The 27720-nt window shown below is 39.0% G+C and overlaps 2 protein-coding genes across 5 annotated transcripts; both read right to left on the minus strand.

Moving 5' to 3' along the window:
* Positions 1 to 3117: 3117 nt before the first annotated feature.
* ACTR8 (actin related protein 8) lies at positions 3118 to 11521 on the minus strand. Of its 4 annotated transcripts, none has more exons than XM_068694627.1 (13): positions 11309 to 11521; positions 11035 to 11202; positions 10142 to 10252; positions 9761 to 9865; positions 8818 to 8991; positions 8125 to 8218; positions 7316 to 7448; positions 6774 to 6927; positions 5939 to 6034; positions 5251 to 5391; positions 4559 to 4823; positions 4059 to 4222; positions 3118 to 3377 (listed from the first exon to the last, which is right to left on the minus strand). In XM_068694627.1, the coding sequence occupies exons 1-13, from the start codon at positions 11435 to 11437 to the stop codon at positions 3234 to 3236; spliced, it is 1878 nt and encodes a 625-aa protein (XP_068550728.1). In that variant the 5' UTR covers positions 11438 to 11521; the 3' UTR covers positions 3118 to 3233. The 4 variants fall into 4 exon arrangements, with proteins under 4 accessions (XP_068550728.1, XP_068550727.1, XP_068550730.1 ...); XM_068694626.1 differs by having other exon boundaries at positions 11035 to 11205; positions 11309 to 11519; XM_068694629.1 differs by lacking the exon at positions 11309 to 11521 and adding an exon at positions 10397 to 10474 and having other exon boundaries at positions 11035 to 11172.
* Positions 11522 to 13716: 2195 nt separating this feature from the next.
* On the minus strand, positions 13717 to 15811 carry SELENOK (selenoprotein K). Its single transcript, XM_068694632.1, has 4 exons — positions 15657 to 15811; positions 15223 to 15313; positions 14405 to 14482; positions 13717 to 13813 (listed from the first exon to the last, which is right to left on the minus strand). Exons 1-4 carry the CDS (start codon positions 15673 to 15675, stop codon positions 13717 to 13719), a joined length of 285 nt encoding a protein of 94 aa, XP_068550733.1. The 5' UTR covers positions 15676 to 15811.
* Between the last annotated feature and the right edge of the window lie 11909 nt (positions 15812 to 27720).

A 27720-nucleotide genomic window follows, 5' to 3' on the forward strand; every position in this document is an offset into this window, starting at 1 on the left:
CAGAAGTCCCCTGCAGCCTGTGGTGAGGCCCATGGTGAAGCAGGATGTCCCCCTGCAGCCCATGGAGTACCACGGTGGAGCAGGGTTCCACGCTGCAGCCCGTGGAGGAGACCACGGTGGAGCAGGTGGCCCTGCACCGACGGAGGCTGCCGCCTGTGGAAGACCCCTGCCGGAGCAGATTCCGGGCCGGACCTGTAGCCCGTGGAGAGGAGCCCACGCAGGAGCAGGTGACCTGGCAGGAGCTGCTGCCCGTGGGGGAGCCAGGTTGGAGCAGTTTTCTCCTGAGGGATGGACCCCGTGGTATGGACCCATATCTGGAGCAGTTCTGGAAGAGCTGCTGCCTGTGGGAAGCCCATGCTGGATCAGTTCATCAAGGACTGCATCCCGTGGGTGGGACCCCACAGCACAGGGGACGAGAGTGACCGAGAAGGAGCAGCGGAGAAGTGCTGTAGACTGACCATAACCCCCATTCCCCCGTTCCCCTGCGCCGCTCGGGGGGAGGAGGTGGAAGAGGGTGGATGGGCAGGGAAGGTGCTTCTGGTTTCTTTCCTTTGTTTCTCACTTCTCTAGCTTGTTAGTAATGAGCAATAAATCTTACTATCTGTCTTCTTATGCTGAGTCTGGTTTGCCTGTTACAATAATTATTGCGTGATTTTCTCGTCCTTATCTCACTCCTTGAGCCCTTTTCACATATTTTCTCCCCATTCCTCTTTGAGGAGGGGGAGTGAGAGAGCGGCTGTGGTGGAGCTCGGCTGCCCACTCGAGCGGAACCACGACACCCCTTCATACTGAGAATGCCATTCAAATTTTGTTTTGTTTCTAGAAATACTGACGCTTTAAGAGAGCATATGGTGTCTTTTTTGTTAAACAGATACATTTAGAAGGCAATTCTTCCATCAGGTGTGACTACAACTACATGTTAAAGTACTGGTTATATATCCAGAAGAAGTGTGTCTTAGTCATACTGTCCTTTCTTTTGCTGAACTTCTGCACGAGGGCTGCCAGACTGATGTCATTCTAGACTTGGGGGAGAGAAGGAGAATTGCTGAAAAAGGTCCTGTAGCATGGCTTGCTGCTCAAAAAGCAGCAGCAGATAGGGTTACGTTCCTTAGTTCAAACCCTACCACTGCTGCGTGTGATGGTGCCTGTAAAAGTGTAAGAAACTACAGTAACACAGAAAGCATGTTCTCCATTGCAGTTAACCTCTTCTGTAGTGACATGACTAATCAGTCCTCTGTGCAGAAATATATGGTTGTTTCTTTCAATGAGGTGAATGCACAAGATACTTTACCAAGTGCTCTGAATATCTGTCCAAAATACTGTCTTATGAAGGACATGAAGAATTTCTATAGAGACGTTTCTGTTTTATACAACTAGGTGCACAGCAAGAAATTGAGAATTAATAGTTGTCTGAATATTAAGCTCTAGTCTTACAAAAGCTGTACAATAGGGACAAATTTAATATGAGCTTTCTTACTTGAAAGAAATCACAAATAAAATACTTCTATTTTAACCGGTGAAAAACGTGATTTCTACAATATGAAATGAAATAATTTGTTTTCACGTAACATAACCAGTAAGAAGTAATCAGTTGTGAAAATAATGGAATGTAGTTCACTAAGTAATTTAGAAGCACTGCTCTTTCCTGCACAGTTTGTCAACTTAACTGGTGGACTCCTCAGTTGCAGTGAAGTGGTGCAGTCTGGCTCAGAGGCTGTTTTGGTGACTGTTACTTTGTTGAGATACAGTGCACATTTACAGTATATTTGATCTGGTATTGTAAGAATGAAGTAGATTTTACATTTCACTTGCTGTCCAGATGTCATCAGCACTCATTGATGTAAAGTTGTGATTTTTTTTTGCTGTGGAGAATATTTGTAGGTCAAAAAATCCACAAAAAAAAATCTTTGTACATACATATTTTTCTTCTGTATCACCCTCAAGTGACTTAAAAATCTTAAAAATTAATTCTGTAACTGAAATTCTAGACCCTTTTCTTGAACCACTCCCCCCCCCCCCCCCCCCCCCCCAAAAAAAATGAAAAACAAAACCAAACCCAGCACTGACAAGTAACCTTGCCAGAGTAAAACCTGAAGTACGGTATGCTTTCTGGAGATCTTCAATAAAAGGGAGCTCACAGTTACTACTTTTAAATAAAATATAATAACATAACTATAGCCTGCAGTGAATTATTTTTAGATGAGTTTACAGCATAATTTGACTAGAGAGATCCTTTCACTAAAACTTTTAATGAAGGCAGGTTAAAAGTAAGTCAGTTCTTTCTTATGTGATTTGCAGAAACATTCATCTTTGATATTATATTGTTTAAAGAGGTTTAATATTAACCTACATTTTAATTGCAGATAGGGATTTAAGGCATACTTTGCAGGTGGTAGGAGTCTTCATTACAGAAGATAAAACAACAAATAGCACTTATATAACTAAGGCTTAGTTTATAACTAAGGATTCAGGAGAAAAAAAAACATGCTATATAAAAGCTACATAAATAAAGAAGAGCTCTAAATAGCTTTAGAGCTACATAAAAAATAAATCTAGTTTTAGGTGTATTATATTTTCTTTTTAAATAGGGAAAAAGGGGAGCACTACCACAAATAAGGAGAAGCTAAAATGAGATTTCAATTATGTGACCAGGGAAGAAAGTATATTCCACTTTCATAAGTTTTTTCAATGAATAATATAAATTATTATAGAAGCGAAATACAACAGCAACTGAAGTCTAGGTTCTCTATTTCACTTTTTCCATGATGATCATTTGTGTAACGATTTTATCTCCTGGTAACATTAGTGTAGGAATGGGAATAACGCATTAATCACACAGAACGCGCACTTCAGGTGTTGTTTCTGTGTATACTTATGTGTGCCTGGAATTAATCTTGGTTTAAACTTGACCTTTTCAATATGGTATCTCAAATTCCAACATTGTGCCACTTTGGGTGTGTATGTATATATTTAAAACCTACGTGATATAAATGTAGTGGATCTGGAGATAAGTGGTATTCTGTACACTAATTTCAATGTATACAATTGAAAAGATCAAGGATAGCAATGCTGAAGTAATATGCATACAGTAAGATTTTTGCGCCACTATTGGAAAAATCTCAGTTGAAGTTAGTTTTAATAAAATAAAACATCAGCAGAAAATCAATACATCTGCACTGGAAGAAAGTGACATCTGGGGATCGATTAACCATGCTCTCCTGTAAACATACCAGTTACCAGACAAACGCAGCTCGCTCTCGTAACATTCTTACACCAAAACGCTGCCATTCTCGCTGATATATCCAGAGCTCCTGAGTTGTGTCAAGACAGGCTAAAACAGCACCTCCTTTCCATGCAATTAAGCGGGGATCCATATCCTAAGTTTAAATACATAGAGAGAGTCACTACTCTGTGCACAGTTCTAAAATGCTGCCTCCTTTTTTTTCCCCAACAGTACTCATTACTTAGAATCTTGGTAGTGAGGAGAGGAGAAAATTTTTCAAAATCATTCAGAACAAAAGACTTTCATGATATTGAGATTTAAAAAAAAAAAAAAAAAAAAGGAAAAAAATATTTAAGGTGTTTTAAAAGTCACTTTTTTTTAAATGACATGCCATGAAAATCCTGCCCTCAGCAGGCAGGCCAAATGCTCTAAAAATACTCAAACTTTACTTTTTACAAATTTTGTTTGGTTACAGCCAAGCTAAAAATGACCATACTTTAACACTGATAAAAATTAAAACAAAACCAAAACCTAACAATTCTTTATTAAGCAGAAAGATACTTTCATGGATCCATACTAATTGCTTATTTGAGAACATGGCCCTCAGCTAATAAGCACTTCCATGATCAATACCAGTAATTATCTTGCTTTACCTGTAATTGCCCACCTGTAATACCAGTGCTATAGTATAAGCTGCCAGCTTGCCTCCTCAAAAATACACAAAAAAGTGTAACCGTTCTTTCTGTGGTTTTGAAAAAATGAATTATTAAAGATCTTTTGAAGATTTCAACCAATTCTAGTTTACTAACTGTGTAGCTATTAGTTAATGTTATACCTTAGGTCTTGTGATGACTTCAACATTTTCAACAACTCTTCTGAAAGAAGGGGGCATTTTGTTGAGAATTCGGTGTTGTAGAAACTCTTGAGCTTTATGAAACATAAGACCTCCTCCCACTACTAAGATGGAGCTGTACATCTTCTTTTTTGTATCATCAGATGCTGGAAGGAATGGATATATAGAAGTATATCGATTTTTAAAGTTTAATAGGGCCTGTATTTATACTTCAAAGAACCTAATGTAACTCAAACTAGATACAAACTGGTAAAAATTTACTTTTAAAATTCTTTTGCTGTTCCTGGGAGCTTCAAAAACAAGCTCAAGAAAGCTCAACAAAGATTTAAGTTTAACAGTGCAACTATTCTAGAGATGATAAAATAAAGGGACATACATACTACTTTCCTAAATTAAATCCACATTAAAATATGGATTTAAATGTGGAGATTAAAACCACACGGAAAAGCAATTTGACAGAATTATACAAACGTATTTCTTACCACAGCAGTCAATACTATGAAGGATGGCTTTGTCAAGACCTAGGGCTTTGCCTTCAAACTGAGAAATTGCTGTTTTCCTGGACATGTGTGCACTTAAAGGTTCCTCTGAATCATTTCCAGATATCATACAGTCACTTTGGGAAGATCCTAGTTCCACTTCTTGGGGGTAGATCCTCTCTGAAATGTCTGTGGCTTGGCCTCTCAAGTCTCCCTCATATGTACCAGGCTTTGACATAGACTTTCTATCAGCTGTAGCTTTTGCAGACTTAAAATAAGAAAACAAGTTTAAATATAAACTATGAAAAATAGGAAAAGATCTTCAACAGGTTACAGAACAGTACAAAGACTTAATTAAGCACCACTTCTTTACCTTTCTGCACAGAGAACAGTTAAACATTGCATTGTTACCTCATACAATTTTTGATTCAGAGTAAGTGTTTTAATTTCAAATCCACTAGATGTATCAATGCCATTATTAAGAAGTCTCCTTAGATACTGAAAACTCCTTAGATACTGAAAATGCACAGTTCTAATTAAGGACTTGTCTAGACGTGTAATTCCTCACTTTACATTTGTTCTTTAACGCTGCTGACCCAGATAACAAACCTTGGTCTCAGAGATGAGGTATTAAGTCCTAATTTCATCCCCTAATTACATAATACTCAATGAAAAATAAACCAGCAGTCACACACCTGCTCCTGCTTACTTTGTGTGGCTAGCAGATAATGTTCATCATGAGGATCTTCAGGGTCACCTTGTGATCTGTGTTGCAAAGTTGTCATTTTTTGTCCAACAATTCCAAAAGTTGCTGGATAAAACAGAGCCATAGGAGCCTGCAGAGAGATTTGGCATTTTATTATGTGCATTTTTACCTAATTGGTATTATAGAAAAGAAAAATCATCTTCTATGTTAGTTGTCTTGCAATTCAAAATTAATACAGTTTTTTTTCCAAGTAGTTTCATAAAAGACTTAGTGGCTTCAGTTTTGTATAAATAAAAAAAACACATTGAATATACTTGTAGATGTTCATAGGTTTCTTTACAGCCTTCTGTGATGTACAAGTAATTCAAATGTAGTTTGTTACAGAGCTAGTAAAACGTTTGCAGAGTCAGCATTCATTCCTTACATTTGAAGGATAAGCATCATCATATTCAATTGAACTCACAAACCTTCTGGCTAAAGCTAGTTAGAAATGTTGTACATTGCCTTGTGCTTCATTAGGCACACTCATATATATTGTAATTCATTTTAATATTATTACTAAGCATATGTAAAAAACAGTATGTAAATTACATGGGCTAAATAGCATGGAGACAATACAAAGGGAGGCCCTGAACCCAAACAACGAATGTATTTCTTGTCCCTTTTACAAAAATCACCTGTAATTTTTCATCCCCTAATCGGAACTGGTATAATAGAGCTGGAGAATCCGGATGCCGAATTTGGAACTCATGGTCTTGCAACCCAGAAATATCCTGCAGTCAGAAATGTTAAAAAAAAAAAAAAATAATAATAATAAATATATATATATATATATGTATTTTTTTGTATCTCTATGCCAAGCTGCACAATCTAGTTAAACTGTTGGCAATGACAAAAAATAACAATTCTAAGTTTCATAAATCTATTCTTCAACTCCTTTTAAAGTCTTTTCCTTTAAGCAAGATCTACCAAAACACCTTTCCACATGCTTAAGCCTCTAAAATTATGATGTGTTTGGAACAATTAGACTGGTACATCTGCTGGTACATCTCACAAAACTGAAGCTGAAAAACAGCATATATGCAAAATACTATCAGGTTTTTTTTTCAATAATAAGAACAAATAAACCTCCTTTCTAAGAGCTGGGATTTCTTTCAACTACAAGAAAAATAAAACAAATTTCAAATACTTCAGCTCTAAACCTTCTACAATTTTTGCCAGTATTTCATTTTCTATGCCCATTAACCCTATTTCCTACAGCTCTCCTGTATCTAATAATTAAAAATATACCAGTTAGAGAGGACTATGAGATGACTATTCTATATTAAAAATAAAGCACACAACAAACACAACTTTCCATTGAAAAAAATCATGCATCTTCTGAACTGTTGCATTATGTTCTAACCATTCTATATGCTTTTTCCATTTGCAAGCAATTGTAGACTCATGTAAAGGTTCCCTAGAGTAGCATTCTATAGAGGAAAAAAAGAACAGACAATTTTCCTTTCTCACCTGGTCTAGATGACAGAATGTCTCCTTTAGGTGCTGAAGCAGAAGGCAATCCAACTTATTAGTTAACTGACAATCTCTATACGGAAACCCTGCTCGTTGCATAAGCCAATAAAAACACCTTGACACGTCAGATCCTCCATATGCAAGGCACAGCCTGAAGAATATAGAAGAATATTTTATTCATTTTCTGTAATACTGGCCTTTTACAGTGGCATACATAGGAATGAAGGCAACATTTTAGATGGACTACGATCATGACTTCCACATAGTTTGCAGAGCATGACGTTCTGCTATTTTATTCTTTTAAACGTCAGAATTCTTTAAGGTTTACGTTCTATCATGATGACCTTGTTGAACAGCTCACAATAAAACAAACAAAATACCCACACGATGATGATGACAACAACAACAAACACCACGAGAAAACAACTGTACTTGCAAAAAGTTTTCTGTATTTGTAAAGTTGTCCTCATTTTTTTAAGTCAAGTCTTTGGTAAGTAACAAAGTACATGCTTGTAATAATTCTGCACATGAAAAGATACCTGGTGTTGCGATGGGAAACACCATCTTCTACACAGCAAACACTTGTCTTCTGATCTCCCACATCTACTATACACGCACTGCTTAAACCACTTCCAAAAGTAGCACAGACAGACTCCTGGTGTACTATAATTCCTAGCAATATGAGAAAAAAAATATCCAATTTACACCAAGCACCAAAGTTATGTTTCTGAATTCGAAGTATATCTTTTAAATGTCTTTTATGTCTTTAAATACTTTAAAAAATCTACTCATAGCCTGAGTCTCCACTGAAAGTTTGTACACTTAGTGATGATTGGGTGGAGGACTAACACAGTTTTTGTTGGGTAAACCCTTGAAGTCCTGCAAAAAGCTACTACCAGGATGGATGCCTATATTTGCATGTTCTTATTTTGTGAGATTAAGGATACTGTTGCCAGACAATCTGTTTTTGTAACTTGTATTACCAGGTCTTGGTTATAAGATGCATATGAAACATTTTCCTATTTTTTTTTCTAGAATAACATTATACATTTTAGAAACAGTCATTTAGAAATACTTGAGAAATCAAGACTTGCTACAGCCTTTTTATCTCAGCTGAAGCGAGAAGCCCACAGTTGGAATACCTGATAGCAAAGCAAGAAAATGATTTTAGTGCTAGGCAACTATTTTGCCCTATTAAAAGAGGCAACAGTTACAGGAATATCAAAAGATGAAAGCTGTGAGCCCTGGCCAAGCTGGGATTAGCCTGCAAAAATGTGCATTAAGGGGAAAAAAAAACACACAATTTTATGCTATTAATCATTCCGTGCTTCCTTCTGTAGGGTTTTACCTGAGAAGCCCATCTTCATTAGGATCATATTCACCAGTTCTTTCACATGCTGTTTATTGTAGATGTCTGGAATTAGTAAAATGCACCTATAGTACTGAATATAAGAACAGCAAGTCAGCTCTCAAACTGAGTTTCTCTTTGCCTGCTTGAATACCTGTTGCCAATTAAGAAAGCATAATATACAAGGTGCTAAAAGAAGCAAAATTATGGGAAGGTGGAACATTTTTAATATTTTTTAAAAAATATTGAGAATCAGTACCAAGTTAGCAATTTTAAGTCATTAAAACGTTTTCAAGTATACCAAATACAACAAAAACACCTACTCGGCCAGGAAGAGAAATTATGCAAGTGTTAGACACCCATTCCTGTTGACTCCTTTTTAGTCAACATACAAAAAAATAAGACAGAAATTTCTATGATGGATTCTATATAGGACTTTTGTTCCATAAAGGATTTATAGATCTTCTTGCTAGAAGTTATATTAACAAATTTTGTCCTAAAGGAACACACAAAATTCCAAGTGAAGTCTTAGGCAGATAGCCTTAGACAGTCTCACAGTCACCAGACAGACTATCCATTAAGAAAACTACCAGTAAGAGGTTACCAGTTTGCAGGCAGCCTCTGCTAGCAGGTTGATTCTCTTTTATCACAACATTTACAGAAGTGGATACAGCCCACATGTTTATAGCTCACCTTTAGGTCTTTCAGTGGTATTTCCAGATATTTTTGTATTGCATGGGACCATATCACTTCAAGATCTGCTAATACTGCAGTGAGGGAGCCACCAGGTCCTGCATGGAGATTCAACTGCCCTCTTCTAATAGGCCAATGTATATTATAAGAATCCAGTGGATTAACATATAGTGCCTGAAAATAAGAAAGTTACTTTTCTCCCCAAATTAGTAATAAATATTAAAATAATATTTCATAAGTAGTTAGAACATGGCATACAGCAGAACCAAGACCAATGTAACAGCAATACGGTGGATTTCTTTTTAACAGGTCTGGATTGCATAAAAGAACATTCAATACATGGTTTAAATTGCCAGAATTTCCTATCCATGGATGCAGAATAATTTAGGTTGGAAAAGACCTTCAAGATCAAGTCCCTAACAGTATTTTTTTTCCTGTTATCTCAAATTAATAACTAAAATAATTTAAAAACTCTTTGAAGCTCATGAATACCTACTTACTGAGCAGTGATTACATGTGCTGATCCTTTTATCAGTTTCTTGCCTTTTCTCTGAATTACACCACATGGGCTAAGTTCTTACCTAGTCCCTACAGAAATGGTGATTTACAACAGCAAAGAATCCACCCTATTGCTTCCAATAACTAGGTGACGCTTTAGAGTAGTCATATATGTTTTACTTATCCTTGACAAATACAAGAATGAGAGAGGCACGGTTTATCATGCAGTTTGAAAAAAAAAATGCTTACTTGCTAGGCACCTAGGAAAAAACATCTGGTCTTGCTGAATAATAATATTCAGTTAGTCCCTAGTAAAGTTTCTCATATATTGCTAAATTTAGCCTAAATTGCTCTTCAATACATATTACTATATAGCAAAGTACTACTGATTAAATAACCATGTTAAAAGATAATAGCCTCATTTTAGCAAGGAAATGAATCTTACCTCTTCTCCTACCAAAAATTCAGGATGATTTGCTGTGTTTGTCCACTTTGCCCCAGAGCTGTGATCTAAAATAGCTGGTCGCATCTGTCTGTTGTATGACCTGGCCTGAAATGTAACCAAGTCAAAAGCTGTTGATAAGTATTTTACCAGTTGCTTTTTATGCATAAAAGCTAAACAAGACAAAACCAGAAACCAAAGCAATCAACATGGAAGAACCAATTTACATCTTCACCATCTTCTCAAATCTTAAGTATCAATGCACACAATAGCACCATCTGTATCTAGTGTGTAACAGATGTCTGTTCTTGGGCATTAAAACACAGCATTATATCAAATGATTACATGAATTACCAGTGTACTAAAATCTTAAGAATGAGTTACCTGGTCGGGTGACACTGGTATACGCCTCGCACCATTTGACATCTTTTTGGACCATATTGCTTGGTCCACCATTTTAAGGCCATTTTGTCTCTGCTCAGTACTTTCAGGTTTCTAAACAACAAAAACACATATATAACAAAATACTTACGTTCCAGTCTGTAAACTAGTAGCATTGACTGAGAATCATGATTATAGTTGCTAGACTGGAGGACTTTTTTTATATTAGAGTTTCTGACACCTATTTGTGAAAGTCACCCTGAGTTTTTGTAATTGACTGTAATGGCTGCTGGACTTCATCTCCAGTTTGAGGAGCTCTGGACGTTATCTATTTAACTATAAAAATATAAAGTAGGAAAAAATGTTTAAAGAGATCTCAATTATTTAGAAGTGAGCTTAAGTATTAGAGATGTGAATTTGATTAATGATTTATGGTATAGACTTTGATTATGAATAAAAGCATATATTTTCTGAATGGACTACTATTACTGACTAAGTTATCCATATTACAAAACAAGTTGTAAGGGGTGCAATAACAAAAGGAGGGGTTTGATTCTAGTTCCACAGCCGTCATTCTACAAACACAAACAGTACGCACGGTAGCAGATCATGTGGCACATAAGTCAATGAGTACAAGCTCTCACTATCAATTAATGAAATTTAATTCATTGTGACCAAATGAAATGACATAAAGTGGTGCAAGTCTACTGGCTTGGTTAAGGTGACATCTACAGCATGTAAAAGGGGGGTAAAGAAAAGGTTTGTCCTCAGAAGCGTTCTGTGGAAAAAACATGCATGAGGGTAAGAGCCGCGTCACACAGCCGGGAAGGCCAGGAAATACGGCACACAAACACCAGTTGTAGCGCGGTCGGAGGGCACTGGGGTGCCTGGCTTACGTTAAGGCCGTCCCTGAGGAGCCAGCTGTCCCTGCAGGCCGCCTGCCCGGGCTGCCGCTGCCGCCGCGCGATGACGTGCGGGATGCCCACAGGCAGCGTGTCCGTGGCCCGGCCGAGGCGCAGCGTCGCGGAGCCGGGGTGGATGACCACGATGAAGTTGCTCTGTATCTGCTGCAAGCAAGCACAAGGCGCGGGGCCGCAGTGGGTGCCTGAGCCCTCGCCCGGGCCCGGGCCCGGACCCGCCACCCCCGCCCCTCGCCCAGCCCGGACTCACCTCCTGCAGGGACTCGGGCACGGCGGCGGGGACGATGGGCCGCTTGGCACCGCGCTGCTCGCGCTCGCGCTCGCGCTCGCGCTCCTTGTCCTTGCCGTTTTCCGCCTCGCCCTTCTCCGCCTGGGTCATGGCTCCAGCCCTGAGCAAGCCGAGCGGCGTCCAGCCCAGCCTCGGAGCGAGCGGGGGGCGGGAGCGGGCGGGCCCGCGGCCGGCACCGCCCCTCAGGGAGGCACCGCTCGGGGGCTGGGCCTGCCGGGGTCGGTGTTGGTGAGGGAAGGGCGGCTGTGCCGCTGCGGGGGAAGGAAGCGGCCTTCTCCGAGCGACCGCACAGACTGCCCGCGCCTGGTCGCAGGGCGAGGAGCTCCTTCAGGAGGAACGTGGGGAGGCGAAAGCGTTGGGGGCAGCTGCTGCCACGCAGCGTGAGGCGAGGGGAGCTCGGCTGTGGCTATCGACACCTGGGGGGGCCATTTCACTATAACTAGTAGGCAAAACCAACTAGTACATCCTGTATTAACCAAGGGGCAGTGTTGGATGTAATAATTACCTGCTATATAGGTTATTAGTTTCAGTGGAAAAGCTTCAAGTGACACCTTACAGAAAATAAGCCAGTCTGGATTCTTCTTAGCAGGTGCTATTTTCTCAAATAGACCCAGTCCTCTCCAACTGAAGTACAAAATACCACTTGACCCCCAGAATAATAATAATAAAAAAAAATACACTAAAGTGCAGAAAAGTAATTACTGTTTGAAAGAAAATAACTCTTCTGTGTTAGTACTGGGTGTTACCAAGTTTGTTACCGTTTCTTCCTTTTAAAAAAAAGAAAGAACTAACTTTATTGAAAAAGCGCCCTATCAGCATTTGTACAGCAAATAGGCATATACCTTCAGAACGGAAGGAAGTTGTTTCAAGAGTGCTTATAAAATAGGCATGTTGTAAAACCCATTATTGGGCTTAAGGAAGAGAGTTTGTAAAAAGGAAGACCTGTAAAACAGTAATTTAAAATTCATTTAAAAACTGTTTTTAGCATATCAATATTATGAAAATATGGCAATGCACAAAAAATACAGCAAAACCAACACCTTTCAGGAAGTATGGCTTGAAGTTGACTCTTGAATGATCCTCTGTATCAAGTAAGTATAGTGTATTTTTCATTTGCACAGGAAAGGGTTTTGAATAGAACCGTTTGATTTTCTAGAAATTATAAGAAAGAGTCTCCCTACTGACAAGCCATAAATAATTTACTTATTTTGCAACTACAGTAAAATGTTCAGAAGCTATACAAAGACTTTAGACAGACAGTAAACATGTATTTAATAAAACTGCAGTTCAGTTACACTGGATCCTTGAAGGAGTTCCCAGTACAACTTCATTAGTCTGCTAGTATTGCAGAACAGTTTTTGGCTAGGCATACACATTCACAACTTCAAACTCGTTTGGTCCACTGCTGAACTCTTCTTCCCTTTCACCTTGCAGATGTGCATGCTCATTTGCCTGCCTCTTACAGCAGGCGTTTACCTAAAAGACAAATTATTGCTTGGTTAGAAACAAGGCCTTCCTTTGCAAGATAATGTTATATAAGTAACCATTTAAAAATAAAGTTGCTTTTAATTTAGCTAAATAGGCCAAAGGTTTGCAAAATTATCTTCCTCAGATTACACATTATTGTTATCACACAAAAGCCTTCCCCCTTGGCTTTGCTGGCCTCATAGCTAGTCAAATGAAAAAAACAGATGAAAAAAGGATCATGGAGAGTCACTTATCCCTTTTTGGGACAGAACTGAAGGACGAGTATACATGGTTGGTTTTGTTTATTTCTTGAGTATGAACTTTTACTACAAGGCTTCTTGGTATTGATCACCTGCATATGTGTTTTTCTTGTAACTTTTATTATGGTAACAAGGGAGAATTCGTGAAAAGAGCCGTTTTCTTAAGCCCTAAAGTAAATTAAACCATACTATACATACATGCAGTGTTAGATGAAAGTCCGCTCAGCTTAATGAATAAAAGACACTGCAGATTTTGAATTACAAAAAGTATCCCCTTTAAACAAAAAATCTCACCTGTCATATGATAACCATTAGAAATGCAAAGTTTCAGCTACTACTGATCTGGATGGGACTTTGTATTACCAACCAATAAAGAGTTCCATATCATTTTTTATCAGATGTGTTCAAATAGCTGTTCAACACTTAAGTAGAAGCTCATCATTTCTGAGCCAAAACTTTATACCATACCCCTTCACACACACTCCCCCCCACTCCCTTAATGAAGTGTCTAACCACTTGGATTCTCTTCCTGTTAACTTTTACAAAAGTAGGACAAAGCACTCAATTCTACCTTAAGCTCTGATTATCACTGTTATCTCCTGGAGTTTTAAAAAATGTTCAAAGCAGGATATATATTTGGAATTACCTTCCTCATCCACCTCCTGCCATTGGTGGTGGATTGGGGCCTCCGCCCCAGTGATTTATTCGACCCATTCTACGGCGAGGATTTCCTGGATGCCTAAAAAGAAAACAAAATGTATTTAGTAAACATTCCATTGTTCCATTAAAAATATAAAAACACTGAAATTACTGTAAAGTAGGGACAAAATTAGAGATGCTAGAAAAGTTGTTTGGTTTCAAGTGAAAAGCTGGAACAAAAAATCCAACACTTTCATAAAACTTCTCATACACAAACTGTTCTAATTACTCAAGTAGCATAAGACAAAGCTACCACTAACCAATGCTTTTACACAGCTCTACAAAAAGGTAAGGCCATCTAATGCATGAAATGACTGATTTCATGTAGTCTAACACCTAATTTTAGGAAGTCTAACAAAATAAGAATTTTGAAGATACATATTGCTGATTACGCAGCTTTGAAAAATTAGTTAGACTAAGCTGTTATTACAGCTATTCAAAACTAAGTATTGTTATCAACAAGTTTCAGACAAAATGCTGCAGACAAAAAAAAAAAAACAAAACACATTTTAGTCCTCTGACATGACTGATTCAACACAAATCACAACTGTAGTCTGAATACATTTGAATCTGAATGACAGTTGTCTAAGAAGGGGAAAAAAATGAGAACTATTGATAATATGAAAAATACCCTCTTCCATCATTGTGTCCTAAATAGGAGGACGTGTTGCCTCTTCTTCTCAGATCTGGTTGAATAATGCTCTGGAAACTGAAAGTAAAACAGGAGGAATTCAGTTGAACTGACTGTTAGATACAACTTTGTATTTTTGGAAGTTAAAGATAAGAAAAAACAGTAGTGTCAGGAACAAAGTTCTGTTAAAGTTATTGTTGTTAATTTTTGCAATCTTCTTCTATACGGGAAGATAAAATCTGAAGTAATTCCAAATTGCAATACAACTCAAACCCAATTTTCAAATATTTAAAACCAATAAAATTACTTTTGTGCTAAATAAAGTGCAAGGAATGCATAAAATGTAAGCCTATAACTGAAATAATGGACTGTTGAAGACATCAAAAGAACTCTTTGTTTCTTTACCGGCCTCAATCTAGGTCTTACCACTGTGTGATTATTTTCATGCAGACAGAAACTATCCTTACCAGTAAAAGTTCTCCAAGTAATATCTCAATTTGATCAGCTATTAGAAACTAGATATTTAACAAGAATACACACTTTTTCAGTATAAAACTGGAAAAAAATCAAAAACTCGTTTGACCTGCTGCTATGTTAGCACCAGATTCCATGTAGTTTTTATTACATATTTCAAAGTGCTTAACAACCAGGGCCATGTTGTCAAATTAGAACACTCACACGTTTTGAAGGCAGTAGATATGGGATGTTAAAGAATAAATCCAATACTTCTGTTGCATTGTGTTGCCTATAGTACTGAGTACCATCTATCTATGACAAATCTAACATACTGTCGATTAGAAGAATTAATTTTTACTTACAACAGAACCACAAAATCTGCTATTGACCAGAAGAAATCTGTTATAGATGACAAACTCCAAGGAGCCCGACTCTGGTTATCCAGCACTTGTCCTGTCATGACAACAAACATTCAGCGACGTTTAGTAAGTGACGCCGCGCAGCGCGTTACATAAAGCCCCGTCCACGGAGCGCAGCATTTACACCCAGGCTGCCACACGACGTGCGGAATGGTTTATGGACAGCACACGGGAACAGCCGGGCTGTCGCTGCCACACGGACACTGCGTCTGGACAGCGCAGAGGGCCGGGCCGATCAACGCCATCTCCCCTTCGCCATGCAGCGTTTCACCCTTCTTCTTCCCCATTAAACCCACGCCGAGGGCCGTGCCGTGACGGAGCAGGCCCTCAGCGGGCCGGCCCCCCGCCCCTCGCCGCCGTGGGGAGGCCCGGCTCACCGTTGGAGATGTACACCATGGCGCCCGCCGCCGCCCCGCCGCCGGCCCCTGCCGCCGAGCATGCGCGACCGGGAGGCGCATGGGGCGCTGAGGGCGGCTCCGCGCTGAGGGCTGACGAGGCCGAAGGGAACGGGGCGGGGGCTACGGCGGGGCCGGTCGTTGTTCTGGGGACGCGCCGCGTCTGTCAGCGGGGGGGCGGTGCTTCGCCTCTCAGCGTCTGTCACGCTCACGACCCCCAGCCGTAATTAGTAGCGCACCAGGACCGCTTACGAAATACACGCGATTTTAGTAGTTCTCGGTAGCCTCCGGACCGTGGTGGTGCCCGTTCTGCCTCTTGCCAGCCCTGAGGGCACCGGCGCGGAGGACGTAGGCCGTGGTACCTGGAACAGGGCCGGTGTGGGGTGGGTGTATGGTCCCGGTACCGGCCCTAAACTGGCCGATGTATATTCCCGTCGTGCTGATGTTAACGCTCAGACCAGAGTTAAGTGTTTGTTTGAATTGATTTCGTTTCTATAAAGCCCAGCAAGTAGCGGCTGGCATTTCTTCTCATGGAGAGTTCATGCGTGTAAAATCTGAGGTAACTGAAAGCTAATTTAACATAATGCCTTCCCTTTCTCCTCTTCTGTAAACATGTAGAGGAAGCACATGCGATTCTGCTGGGAGACAGCAGTAAGAAAAACACGCACTTAGATAAAATGCTTTTAATACTGCCTTAACATGACGGGCCTTTTCCTGGTAACTACAAGTTAAAGCCCTTTGCTAATCCCCTTAATACAAAGGTGGTGTCTGAAATTGAAGCTGCAGTGTGGTATGACTTTGGCAATGTAGTTGTCCCACAGCAGAGAAATTGTTTGCAATTGACAGATGTTTCCACGAGTTCCACCTTCCAGAAATAAACTCTTGCTAATGACTGAAAGCGGTTGTGAAGGAAAAGTATCTGTAGGAACACTTAAAAAAAAAAAATAAATTATCCCTTATACCTAGGTAATCTGTCACTCAATAAACGGGGTAGTACAACGGTGTTTGGAAATAGTGGGGGCTTCAGAGTTAGTGCACACAGTAAGTGTGCACAAATGCAGAGTGTATGTTGAAATTATTCTGGGACAGCATTTGTCCTTTTTCTTCATTAAGTGTGATTTTTTTTTTTTTCCCAAAAAATAGTAAAGTTTCAGCTTAGAACTCGCAGAACAGACTGTAGGTGTATAAGAAAAACAGACATTCACTCAGTAAGTCTTTGAAATGTTGTTCTTGGAGTCTCAGGGAAACCAGCTACATGGAACAATAAAAAGAAGGAAAGGTGTATTGGTATAAGTTTAATCTACAGAATGCATTGTAGATTTGGTACAATGTGTTAGGTGATATTGTTGAATAAATACTAAGTTTATATGGAAAGTGAAAGGATTACTTTAAAAAGGTATTGTCAAATAATAGGAAAATAGCTACTTAAGGAAAGTATACAACAAACGCATACCCTTTTATTTATATGCTAAAATGTGAAAATGATATAGTTTTGCTTTTAAATAATTTTCACAAATATACTTTTTTTTTTTCCTAGTACTCTTTCAGACAGAATACCAAATTGTCTTATGTGTAGAGAACTGTTGCACAAGCTGTAGGTAGAAGATTTGCCAAGAGGAAAACAAAAACACGGAGGGTGGCAATGGGAAATTAGTGGCAATAAATTGAGATAAGAGAGGTATTGTAAATTTTATGATGTACTGAAAATACACACAAAATGACTCTTGCTTGTATAAAAACAGATATCAAAGTCCAAGCCTTCTGCTGTGGTTTAGACAGAAACATAATAATGAATGTGAATAAGATCAAGTAGTTATTCTACCTGAACTCATACGCTGTATGCAGTTGATGCTGTCCTGCAATTCATCCAATAACAGTTTGAACAATTCATTTTTATTTTTAATGGATTATCTTTCAAATGGAATGTGTTAATTCAGCAGACAGGAACACTGTGTTTTTTGTTTTCCAAATTAAAAAAAAAAAATATATATATATATATATATTTATTTATATATATATTTATATATATTGGTCCCAGCCAGCATGGGTTTGTGAAGGGTAGGTCCTGCCTAACTAACCTGATTTCCTTTTATGATAAGATCACCCGTATGGTGGACCAAGGGAAACCAGCTGATGTGATTTTTTTGGACTTCAGCAAGGCTTTTGACACCGTTTCCCATAGGATCCTACTGGACAAAATGTCCACCATACAGCTAAATAAAAACATCATACGATGGGTGAGCAATTGGCTAACGGGCAGGGCCCAAAGGGTTATGGTGAATGGGGCTGCATCAGGCTGGCGGGCAGTCACCAGTGGGGTCCCTCAAGGCTCCATTTTAGGGCCGGTACTTTTCAATATTTTTATAAACGATCTGGATGTAGGAATAGAAGGTATTTTGAGCAAGTTTGCTGATGACACCAAACTTGGAGGAGTTGTGGACTCGAATGAGGGTGGAAAGGCCTTGCAGAGGGATCTGGATAAGTTGGAGAGCTGGGCGATCGCCAACCGCATGAAGTTCAATAAGAGCAAGTGCCGGGTCCTGCACCTGGAACGGGGAAACCCTGGCTATACATACAGACTGGGCGATGAGATGCTGGAGAGCAGCCTAGAAGAGAGGGATCTGGGGGTCGTGGTAGACAGCAAGTTGAATATGAGCCAGCAGTGTGCCCTGGCAGCCAGGAGGGCCAACCGTGTCCTGGGGTGCATCAAGCACTGCATCGCTAGTAGGTCGAGGGAGGTGATTGTCCCGCTCTACTCTGCGCTGGTGCGGCCTCACCTCGAGTACTGTGTGCAGTTCTGGGCACCACAGTATAAAAAGGACATGAAACTGTTGGAGAGTGTCCAGAGGAGGGCTACGAAGATGGTGAAAGGCCTGGAGGGGAAGACGTACGAGGAACAGCTGAGGGCACTGGGCCTGTTCAGCCTGGAGAAGAGGAGGCTGAGGGGAGACCTCATCGCAGTCTACAACTTCCTCGTAAGGGGGTGTCGAGAGGCAGGAGACCTTTTCTCCATTAACACCAGTGACAGGACCCGCGGGAACGGGGTTAAGCTGAGGCAGGGGAAATTTAGGCTGGACATCAGGAGGCGGTTCTTCACAGAGAGAGTGGTTGCACACTGGAACAGGCTCCCCAGGGAAGTGGTCACTGCACCGAGCCTGTCTGAATTTAAGAAGAGATTGGACTGTGCACTTAGTCACATGGTCTGAACTTTTGGGTAGACCTGTGCGGTGTCAAGAGTTGGACTTGATGATCCTTAAGTGTCCCTTCCAACTCAGGATATTCTATGATTCTATGATTCTATGATATATATATATGTATATATCTCATACGATGTTTAACTACATATGTGCTTCTTCAGTTATTAAAAAAAAAAAGTAAAATTACATTGGAGATTGTCTCGGTTTATTTCATTAAATTGTTATCTCAGTATTCTAAAATTATATAAGTACAATAGAAACTTTATGTGAAAAGTAGTTTTGGTGAATGAAATTAAAGACATACTTATTTTAAATTCAGATTACCAGTGCATGTTTATTCCTATTATATATTTTTCCATGAAAGCATATCCAGGTACTTAACAGTAGTAAAAATAAGTAACCACTGCATAAAATGGTACATGAAAATGTTAGTGTTAATAACTATTTCTAAATGCTCAAATATGGATTATTTATTTATTTATATACATATTTTAACTTTATACATGAAAATGTGAGATTCAGAAGATGTGGTTAAAAATCAATGGTAGCATAGCATTGTCAAGCATATTATCCATTGGGCCATCCTTCGCTTGGGAATGGAGTACAGAAGAGGAAGATGTTTATTCATGTGCATTTCCAGTTTATGGTGTGGCTGGGACAGCAGGTAGGGACATAAGCTCTGGTCTAAACTATTTTCTGGTGTTTGCACTGCCCGAGCATCCTGCTCTGAGCAGCTACTCCCTGACAAAGGGCAGGGCAGGTCGTGGGGGGGCTTTGTTATGTCACAGTTGCTGCTATACCTATGTCACTCTGTGACCCTCACTCATGCTTTCAGTCTGCCTGCCTGATGCTGGGAAGTTCAGAGGACAACAGCAGCAGTGCAGCTTCCATTCCTCTTCTTCCCGGATCGAAGAAAAGCATATCCATCTCCTTTTCAAGGCCAATAGGCCTGGGTCAAAAGGCACGTCCGGGTCACCAGGGGGCGCAACAGCAAAGCCCTAGCGGTGGGAGGGTCAATGGTGTAACAGTCGGATCGCTACTGCCATCAAAGGTGACCTGGATGGATGTGCTTTTCTTCGACCCGGGAAGAACAGGATACATAAGGCCCGAAGACCGAGTTGCTCGACAACTTAAAGCGAGACATACTGTTTCCACAACTAGCCCTGGAATTCTCCGGTATTTGTAATCAAGAAAAGGAATGGAAGATGGAGACTGTTTGTAATCAAGATAAGGAATAGAAAATGGAGACTGTTGAGTCATGGAACTTAGAGGATTGTTTGTTACCTTTTCTGATTGTACATATGTATAGGTGTACTTGGGTTTAGTATGTAAAAGCAATGTTCTGTATATATAGAATGTTTGATGTTCTTGTGTGCGTGTTGGTAGAGCATAGACTCCCTGCGTACCCAGCACTGTTTACTTGCCTTTTATAAATATTACTAAATTCAGATTGATTTGTATCGTTATTTATAACAGAACCAATGTTGAATACACAGATAAATAAATCTGAGAATTTGGTAGAAGGCTCGTATTGGTGGAGTCTTGAGTAAAACTGGGGAAACATTTGCATGTTTACATATCACTATTTTTATAACGGGAAAGATACTATAGAATCATAGGTTAGATTTCAGTCTGTAAACATAGTTCATTTCTAGCGTCTAACACTGAAGACTTTTGCTGAGTGGAATATATTAGGGTCATGGTTTTGAGTCAAGTTTTTTTGTGTGTGTGTGTTTGTTTCTTTCTGTTTGTTTTTGTTTTTAAGCCATGGTTAGCCTGAGAAGGGGCTGAGAACTCTGCTGTGTAATCTCAAACTTAATTTTGCTAGTGGCACCTTTGGCTATTTCTTTGAATGAGTGAAAAACTGTGAAAACACTAGGATCAATGTAGGTAGTTAGAAAACAAGACAGAACACATAAGTACATACAAAAGGAATTATATTGGTGTCCAAAAATGTTACTATTTTTTGCATATTTGAAAAAAAAAAAAAAAAGAATTTTGGAAGTATAACTAATATGTTTATTAATTACCTTTTGAAGTACAATAATTAGGAAAAATAGCGTTCATCAGATAGGTCTACTGAAAATAAAAATTGCTTCCTCAAAGGCAGCAAACTAATGACAAAGCCTGAAATAGAACTGACTTGCTCATTCTTACAGCTGTTTTAATTTCTCCAGGACATGCTTACATCTGTCAAGGAGAAACAAAAGCAGTCTTAGAATTGGTTAGGGGTTTGGTTTAAGGCAAATATCCCTTGCCTTGTTATGCTTTCTGCTAATGCACAGAACTCTAGTTTGTCATGTGACTGCTGAGACTGAATTTTGAATTCATACACACACAGTATCTGCTTTTGTACATTTTTCTTCCTTTTCTTTTTTCTGAACTAATTTTCAAATAACGGGCTTTCTATTTAGTGAGGAGTAAACTTAATGTAATGAAGTTTGAAAAATAAATGTTCAAGATAGGAATTCTCCTTTGTTATAGTCATTGTTACATTTTTAAACCCTGCTTGTAAAGTAAGTCTGTAAACATACCTACAGACTTCTTATGGCTACTTCCACTTCACACATTTAAATTTGATGCTGAAAACAACAGTGTTATCCTGTTGTGATATCTTTAGAAATTAAAAGAAATGATTAACCAGAGGAATAAATTTGTTAGGACAGGTTTTGTGATATGGATATTCGCTTTTCTACCAGAATTGGCCCACAGACCAAGGCACTACATCATCAGCGGGGGACAACCTTGTTGGAAATGATGTCATAATCTTCTGTGGGTTTGGTCTTATCTGCATGTGGAAATTTGCCTATGCTGATTTATTTAGCACTATGGTACTAGCAAAGCAGAGGGAGTTCTTTTAAAGACTGGGAATAAATGGGTTCAAGAAAAAAAAAAAGGCGTCTCAGAAAGCTGAAGAAATCTAAATGGTTTAAATGTCAGATATCATATCTAAGCAAATCTCTTTTTGTTCAGAAGGTTGGTCAACAATCTATTTTACATGGAATGTGTTCACGGGGTGTGTGTTAGGCATGCGTTATATGCCTGATAAGGCATGTAGCATGTTTCTGTTATCTATAAAGCTCTATTAAACATTTGGCATGCATCCCTTCTGGATGATGGCTTGGTTATGAATATACTCAAAGGGAGAAAAGAGCATTTAGCTCACTGATGCTGTGGAGCTGCTTGTAGATAGCTGGTTGAGGAACTTTGTTAGCAGCCATGCTGTGGGTGAAGCATGAACTATGCGACTGAGAGAATTCATACTTGAAGAGTGGGAAAGGAAGCTGGAAAAACTTATGTTCCAGTGTGATGCTACTGCTTGCCATTTATTTGTGTGTCTGAGCCCACCACAATGTGAAGTTTATAATAGAATCCTCTGGCCTCATCCATGTTCTGGTGAGCTTTGTCTAGGCAGTATCTCAGGGTACAGCTAGGGCAGGTTTTTCTTGCCATAGCTAGGAAGGTAGTAGAATTTAGTAGGAGTGAAGTGAGGGACTTTCTGTGCTGAAGGATAAATGTTTCTGAAAAAAAAAACACAAAAAACACAAACAAACCTGCCGCGTATTACTTCAGTTTCTTCTTTTCTCATTTGTATGTATATTCTTTTTGTTAGAGCTGGCTGTTCCTAATGCTTGGTTTAGTGTGATTGGCTTTACCAGAAAGTTTCTGTCCCATAGCCTATTCCAGTTCTACTGAACACCCGTGCTATCTCCAGCTGTAGCTCCTGGAAGAATTTCTGACGATTTATGTACTGTGGTATTTATACATAAGTTAAATTTCTAGATTATGTCTATCCCTTTAACATAAACAGTAATCTTACTGCTAACTATTGTTGAAGAACAAAGAAAATTTCACCTATTTCTCTGTTTCGTCATACATAATCAAGTGTAAGAGCATGCGTACCTGAAAATATATATAGCTAGGATATAGACTGTGCTGTTTTCTGCTCGGATTGTATCTACACTGATGAGCTAACAGAACTGGTTCTTCTTGGTGCAAAATTACTTTACTGTATGTTTGGAGTCCTGTGCTTGTATATGGAGTCTTGCTGTAGGCACTTGGATGTATACTATTGTGCTGAGAGCGGCTTCCCTAGGGATGAGCAAAGGTTGAGGTTGCGCAGCAGCTGGAGCACTCCTGCTGTGTAGACACAGGGTTATTAGCTCTCTGTCCATCTGCTGTAAACACAGAGGATTAGCAGCTGACTTTACAACTTTACCAGCAGCAAGGTTCACGTGGATATGCAGTCCTGGAATCATACCAGATTTCAGTGGATGAAACCTTTTTTTCCCCACTTAGCACCACACCAGCCAGTGATGTAGACTTGTCAATGGACATTAGATACAAAAAAGTTAACAGAAATTTGAGGGATATTCACTACAGCAAACAAAAAGGCAATGCAAATAAGGTGACAAATGAAAAAAGGCTCTAAATGCAGCTAGAGGCAGATATCTCTGATATCTGATCTGCAGCTTTAGCTGTTGAACTTTAACTGTTTCAGACCTAACAACCAAGTTTAAAATAACAGTTAAGGTACTTGTCAGAAGCAGGTAGGTGAAGCCTGTTCTGTAATATATTTGCTGAATAGAACAGTGATCTGATAATTGACAAGTTCTGAAGAGGTCTTATGGTTGTGTTGGAGTAATATCAGTGCTTGTCTTCTGAAAAGTTACTACTTCAGTAAGATATGTTAATGAGAATGAAAATCCCATAAACTGGTGCAAACAGTGTAGATATTTTAAAAACAGTTATGATTTGTTAGGGGGTGTTTGCGAAGATATGGATGCTGTGAAGGGCACTGACATAGTGATTCTGTAGAGATACGTTGCTTTGAGGTTGTGATATTCTTACTCTGTTCTCATTGCTTCTGATTTTGATGTTTCTCTGTCTGAAACATTGCTGTTCTTGTTTTTATTGAGCAGAACAAGGACACTATGACCATGACAAAAGATTCAGTGCAAATACAGATTGCCAGATCTGCAAGATGTATTTAAACCAATGGGCTTCTGATAGGATAATCCCCTAAAAGCTATAGAAGGACAACACACCACCAGAAGAATACCACATTTTGCAGGAGGTTTGTACACTTTGCAGTACAGTGTCTCGCAGGTTGCAGAAATGTTGAGTTACCATATGAAATACCAGTATAGGTATATGCAAGATGTTGTACAGTAGACTCAATCAAAGTATTAAGTAATATATGATTGGGGCACACACTATACCCACATTTTGAAGTTTATATGAATATCATTTGCTCCTGCCATTAACACATGATAGAAGACTGCAATGAATATGATTTAAAAATATATCTGAAATTCATTATTGTCCTATTTATTGCATTTTCCATCTTTTCTCATTTCAGATAGCCCATTGTGTTATAACCTAGAACATAACATACAATGGCATTTTGTTATTAGAAGCAGAACTAGCCATGAACAAGAAAAAAATTCACGTTAATTAAATGTTTTTGTCTGCCTCAATCAATTTTCTACATTCAGCTCATCATGACTTGGACAATTCATCCTTTTACTCCTGGCTTAAATAAGTAGTTTATAACTCAGAAGGAACAAATATGGACATTGAGAAGAGTCCCCAGCAACTTCTTTATGTTGACAATTAGTTGAAATTGAAATGTGCTTCATGCTCAAGGAAAAATGTCTAGCTTTTTTTTAAAAAAAATTGTAAGTGCTATTTTCATTCACTGCTAAGTATGGTAAGAGTTAAGATTCTTTGGAAATCCAGTCAGCATGAAGCTGACCTTCAAAGGTAGAAGAAAATAATGGAAGTCAATCTAAATAATGGGACGATAAAATTTCTAGTTAAAACCTTCGATAGAATAGTACGTTCAGTTCTAATTACTGCATCATAAAAATGGTGTTACAGCAGTACAGAGAAAGGCAGTAAAAGCTGATTTATTTTAAAAGCAAAGTCACACATATATAATAGCATCAAAGTATGTTAGTAGGTAAATAGTAAGAGAGTTGATATATCAAAATGTAAATGGATTAAGCAGTGCCAAGTGTTGCAGTTTCTTTGTAACAAAAACATTTTATGCCCATAAAAATTAGTCAGTGATAACAAGTAGCAACAAGCCTTTTTTAGTGTCTTGACAGAAAGACACTTCCATGCAGAAGGAGGTTATGCTTCTTCAAACAAACAAACAATAAGCTCAATAGATATTGTGAGAACCAAAGAACTTGAATTCCATGCTGTGATTTTGTCCTAGAAAGTTTGTATTAGTGATATTGTGAGGGTCCATAGTCATCTCAGTACTTCAGCATAAAATACCCTTTCTGTATATATATTTTTCTTTTTCTCCTTTCCTTTCTATTGTTACCCTTCCTAAAACATTTGTTACCTGACTATGAGATGTAGGTCTCCTTAGCAATGTGTCATCTGTAGAAATAGGTCTCTGCAAATTATTTAGTATTATCCTTTAGTATTCTATGGCACCTGTGTATAGCCCCGGACAAGTACAAAATAGTTGCAATATAATATAGAAAGAAGATAGAAGGAAAGTGCTTTGTGTGCAAGTGTCTGTGCACCAATGTGCTACAGCTATGCTATGTACATGTATATTCTCTGCTGGAGTGGACGGCACAGAAGTTTCAAGTCATGCTATGTAATTTGCTGAAGTCTGCAAACCCTCCCTTTGAAGTATGTGTTTTTGTGGCTCTTTGAGCCTCCACCATACCTGAAATTGTTTCTATGAGACTGACTATGTTGTGGCTTGTACTGGCTGCTACAAGTAGATCTTTTCTGGCTGAAGAAATTATTACATGTGTTACACACAGAGAGCTTTCACAACCTATATTGTAAAGTCAGTTTAATTTTTCTAATATGGAGTTCTTCAGGTAGAGTCTTCACAGTGTCCTTACAGAGTTCTTAAGCCTTGATCATTGCATCAGAATGTATTACTATTCAAAATCATAAGGGGCTTGAACTCCTGGACCTGCTGTGGCTTCATGGAACTCCTACAGATCATTGCTAGCATTTTTGCAGGACCTTTCCTACTCTGCATACTTATATATTGTGCTCATCTCACTTGTAACTAGTGCAGCATTTTGTTGTAAAATGTTGTTGTAAATCAGTTTTATATTTTCAAATGTCTTTGCAAGGTGGTGAATGACTTAGCAGAAAGTGCAATTGCTGACAGTATGTTCTTTCCCTTAAGAGATAATGCTTGCAAAAAGAAAACATAATGTAATAGTGTAAGCAGAAAAAAATCTGGAAGATGTGTGGCTCACTTCAGTTCAGTGACCTTGGATGTAATCAAAAAGACTTCACATCTTTGTTTCAAGCAATCTGTAAATAGTCTACACAATCTTGACTGTCTTTATGAAGAAAGATGGAAAATAAGGTAGAGTCTAGGAATTTGATGTGAAAGGTTGTTATATTTGTTGTTATATATATGATATTATGATATATTTATATATATGATGTTATATGTATGAATATTGTTTTTGTTGTTCTAAGAAGTTTTTATAAGAATTGTGTAGTCTCGGATCTGAACAAATACAATTTTTCTACTTTTTTTTTTTTTAATATCCAGCAGCTCTATCTAATGCAGCAAATCTACTACAGAAAACAAAATAAGGTTTTCATTTTCCAAACAAACCTTTATCTAATTACAGAAGATTGAGTATCCTCTTATTCTCCAAAGTTATCTGGTTAATTATGTTATCTATTTCATTATGAGTTTTTGTCCTTAGACAGACCTTCTTACATGAAAATAGGGTATTTTAATCAGACCATGTTCATTTTATCATGGGATATCTTATTCCAATTATTACTTCTCTTCCTTTTGTCAAGGATCCTATTTTGTATATCAGACAGCTCTGCTAACAGTCAGCTTATGTGAATTTTCTTCCATACTCTCCTAGCATATATCCTGTTCTACATATTTTTATTTTGTTATTGTTAACCAAATTGGTTCTACATGCCGTCAGCCATGATGTGTTTTTGTTTATAGTGTTCTGACTTAGTTCAGTGTTACCATGTCTTCCTTTCTCTGTGATTGCATGAAAGTTAGCAAGACTGCGCAGTGTGCTCAGGTGGCCAAGAAGGCCAACAGCATCCTGGCTTACATAAGAAGCAGTGTGGCCAGCAGGGCTAGGGAGGTGATCGTCCCCCTGTATTCGGCTCTGGTGAGGCCGCACCTCAAGTACTGTGTTCAGTTTTGGGCCCCTCGCTACAAGAAGGACATTGAGGTGCTTGAGCGAGTCCAGAGAAGGGCGACGAAGCTGGTGAGGGGCCTGGAGAACAAGTCCTACGAGGAGTGGCTGAGGGAGCTGGGTTTGTTCAGCCTGGAGAAAAGGAGGCTCAGGGGCGACCTTATTGCTCTCTACAGGTACCTCAAAGGAGGCTGTAGTGAGGTGGGGGTTGGTCTGTTCTCCCACGTGACTGGTGACAGGATGAGGGGGAACGGGCTTAAGTTGCGCCAGGGGAGTTTTAGGTTGGATCTTAGGAAGAACTTCTTTACTGAAAGGGTTGTTAGACACTGGAACAGGCTGCCCAGGGAAGTGGTGGAGTCACCATCCCTGGAAGTCTTTAAAAGATGTTTAGATGTAGAGCTTAGGGATATGGTTTAGTGGGGACTGTTAGTGTTAGGTCAGAGGTTGGACTTGATGATCTTGAGGTCTCTTCCAACCTAGAAATTCTGTGATTCTGTGATCTTCCTTTTTTTCTTTCTTCTTTTTTCCCCCCATCTTAAGTCTACTTATTCATTTTTCTTCTGGGCTCTGGTCCTCTGGAGGAATTGTGGGAAGTTTCACATGTTGCTTAAGATCCCAGAACAGCTAGATAGTCTTAGGGGTGGAATGTCTGAGGGACCATGAATTTGTTGATGT

The sequence above is a fragment of the Anas acuta genome, chromosome 11 (assembly GCF_963932015.1).
Source record: "Anas acuta chromosome 11, bAnaAcu1.1, whole genome shotgun sequence".
In the NCBI taxonomy this organism is placed as follows: domain Eukaryota; kingdom Metazoa; phylum Chordata; class Aves; order Anseriformes; family Anatidae; genus Anas; species Anas acuta.